The 3,815-nt window shown below is 22.4% G+C and overlaps 1 protein-coding gene across 1 annotated transcript in view; it reads left to right on the top strand.

Moving 5' to 3' along the window:
• The first annotated feature begins 520 nt into the window (after positions 1–520).
• LOC102670566 (polyubiquitin-like) overlaps positions 521–3,815 on the top strand; it is a 4,875-nt gene continuing 1,580 nt past the window's right edge. Inside the window, 3 exon segments of the mRNA XM_031508996.1 lie at positions 521–708; positions 2,810–3,748; positions 3,750–3,815. Of these exon segments, the coding sequence (XP_031364856.1) occupies positions 2,816–3,748; positions 3,750–3,815 (999 nt within the window). The 5' untranslated portion in view covers positions 521–708; positions 2,810–2,815.

The following is a 3,815-nucleotide window of genomic DNA, read 5'->3' as shown; positions in this document are numbered from 1 at the left end:
TATAATAAATTTTTTAATATTTTATAATAAATTTTTACAAATTAATATCGAATTTAAAAACGGTAACAATATATTTAATATCGAATCTATGTATTTGATATTTAATATAACCTATTCATATATTCTTATTCATATAAAATTTTAAATATTTTTTTATTCTTAAAATTAATGTTATTTATGCTAAATATAAATTGTATAAAAAATTTATTAGAAAAAGCAATGCTAGTAATAAAAACAATGAATCATCACTTTTCTTTATTCAACAATTTTTCCAGGCGCCCTCTAGCTGTTTATTACTGTCAAAATGTGACAGTTCAAAGAAACGTGCATATAAATAAAATTTTTGGTTGAAGAAAATACATTATTCCAAAAATAATAATTTACTATAAATAATTTTATAAACGACATTAATTTAACAAAATTTTATTACATAAAAAATACTCTTTGTCTCAGAAACCAATAGAACGTAGCAACGTCAGAGATTCCATGACGATACAAGATATAATCCAATAGGCATCTTTGTAGAGATCTCCTGACATGTTTGCGCATGATCAGTACAGTTTTCTCTCATTGACATAAAAGGAACGTTTGTCGTTTCCTTTATTCAGTTCTACAAGGTATTTCAGAGTGCTTTTAGAGGAAGAACTTCGTGAGACTTCTTAAATTTTATAGAAATTTTTGCTGCATCATAAACTACTTCCAAGGAAGGTAAGAATTTCCATTTTTATTGTATTTACGATTTTACTTATTTTAAATTTTAATATTTTTTTGATAATTAAAGATTTTTTGATAATTATTGATTTTATTTATATTCACATATTTTTTCATTTTAAATAATTTATTTATTCTAAAATTGATTGTACACATTTAAATCATTTTTTGTAAAAAAATAAAATAATAATTAAGACAAAATAATGTTTTTGAAAGCATCGATTATAAGTATTGAATTTAAAATTTATTGCTGAAATAATTTCATAATATATATTTTTTATATATCAGTAAATTAGTAATAATATTTGAATAATAAAATTATAATATAGAAAAGTGATTATGAAATTAATTTCACAAAAATAAAATCTTATTTTAATGTTTCACATTTTTACTGCGTAATAACTGTACTCAAAATGGCGGTTATTGATTCATCACATGACGCCATTATGACTATGACATTTAGCACGCATATTGAAATTCATCTTATATTTTATCATAAATGTGAACAAAATATAAAACAAACGAATTTAGTGAAATAGAATTATTTTAAGAGAAATATAAGATAAATTTCGTTTCGGAATATAAAAAATTTTTGATAAATTTTGATATTTTTCGATACTATTTGACGATTAAAATATAAGAAAAAATATAAGAATTGATTTTAAAAAATTAAATATAAATTTGAAAATTGCAAAACTATTTAATATATGATAACTCGATAATTTCATGTTAAATTTCATCGATGAAAGTAATAATAATTTAAATATATAATATAATTATATTTAATTATTTAATTATTATTTAAATTGAGGAAATTTGAGCTCATATATATATATAAGCTAAAATTATATATATATGAGTTGTCTTTTTAATGTATATCTTTTCATATGTTGCATTCACATACTGCTTTATATATATATATAAGTATATAAATATATACTGATTATATATATATAAATCAGTATGTGAATGCAACATATGAAAAGATATACATTAAAAAGAAAACTTTATTTTGAAGATCCAAAAATCAAGTATTGAGTTTACAAAATCATTTTATTAAAAATTATTTTATAAAAAAATATCTCTAAATATACATATTATATGTAACGCTTAGGTCGGTAGAAAATTCATATTGATTATTTTAAAATCAATACAAGATTAATTGTAGAAGAACATATCTATACATAAAATATATAATATGATATATGAATTGTTTAATTTATAAATATATCAATTGAAAATTAGATATTGATAGAATTGAATTAGATTTTTGGTTGTGCCAGATGATCGGTAACATAGGAATCACCTCTATAAAATTATTTGTTATTAAAAATCCAATGCATAAAATTATGATTACAATTAAGCAAGTTTATTTTTTTAATATATAATATTATAATATATAATATTGTGCTATTCAATGGAAATTATCTATAGAAATAATAAAAGTTTCGATTTATTACTGCAAAATCATTTATTTTATATTTTTTTTGCATATTTTACACTCATTATTCAATTCATCAATAGATAGATAAAGTATGAATAAAATTTATAGAATATTAAAGCATGCATTTATATTATAATATGAATTTTACTAAATATTATAATATGAATGTAATTTTAAAATATTTGAGATTTAATGAGATTTTAAAATATATATTTTTAAATTTTATTTGAAAGTATTAAAAAATACAAAATGAATCACAATTTTTTATTTTTTAAAAATAAAAGTCACACTAATCTAATCTAAAACTAATAAGTATAATATATTATATGTATATATTATACTAATATTGTAATAAATATAATATTTAGAAATATTTTTTTTATATTTTTTTGCTCTTATGAATTATAAAATTATTTATATTATTTTAACTATTTATATTATTTTACAAGTTAAAAATATATATATTCTTCTAAATTATGCATATATTTCTATCCATATATTTCTTGAAACATAACTTTTCAGTATAAAAATAATATTCTTATTCTTATATTATAAAATATATATAAGTCAAATAAAATTTCATATTTTAAAATAAATTTTGCCATTAAATATATTTATCTTAATTAATATATTAAATAATTTTTTTTTTTACAGATAATCATGCAGATCTTTGTCAAAACATTGACAGGTAAAACAATAACTCTGGAGGTAGAGGCCTCAGATACCATTGAAAATGTAAAAGCGAAAATTCAAGACAAGGAAGGAATTCCACCAGATCAGCAAAGATTGATCTTTGCTGGTAAACAACTAGAAGATGGACGTACATTATCTGATTATAATATTCAAAAAGAGTCAACACTACATTTAGTATTGCGTTTGAGAGGTGGAATGCAAATTTTTGTCAAAACACTTACTGGAAAAACTATTACTTTAGAAGTTGAAGCTTCAGATACCATTGAAAATGTTAAAGCTAAAATTCAGGATAAAGAAGGTATTCCTCCCGATCAACAGAGATTGATTTTTGCTGGAAAACAATTGGAAGATGGTCGTACACTTTCTGATTATAATATTCAAAAAGAATCTACACTTCATCTTGTTTTGCGACTTCGTGGTGGTATGCAAATTTTCGTCAAAACTCTTACGGGAAAGACTATTACTCTTGAAGTTGAAGCTTCCGATACCATTGAAAATGTAAAAGCCAAGATTCAAGACAAAGAAGGTATTCCTCCTGACCAACAGAGATTGATCTTTGCTGGAAAACAATTGGAAGATGGCCGTACTCTTTCCGATTACAATATTCAAAAAGAATCAACCCTCCATCTCGTTCTACGACTTCGTGGTGGTATGCAAATTTTCGTTAAGACTCTTACAGGAAAAACTATTACTTTAGAAGTTGAAGCATCCGATACTATTGAAAATGTTAAGACTAAAATTCAGGATAAAGAAGGTATTCCTCCCGATCAACAGAGATTGATTTTTGCTGGTAAACAGCTGGAAGATGGTCGTACACTTTCGGATTATAATATTCAAAAAGAATCAACACTACATTTAGTATTGCGTTTGAGAGGTGGAATGCAAATTTTTGTCAAAACNTCTTACGGGAAAGACTATTACTCTTGAAGTTGAAGCTTCTGATACCATTGAAAATGTAAAAGCCAAG

The sequence above is a fragment of the Apis dorsata genome, unplaced genomic scaffold (genome assembly GCF_000469605.1).
Source record: "Apis dorsata unplaced genomic scaffold, Apis dorsata 1.3 scaffold_117, whole genome shotgun sequence".
NCBI classification, from domain to species: Eukaryota; Metazoa; Arthropoda; class Insecta; order Hymenoptera; family Apidae; genus Apis; species Apis dorsata.
Note: the sequence above shows the minus strand (reverse complement) of the source record. Positions and strands in the feature narration are given on the sequence as shown.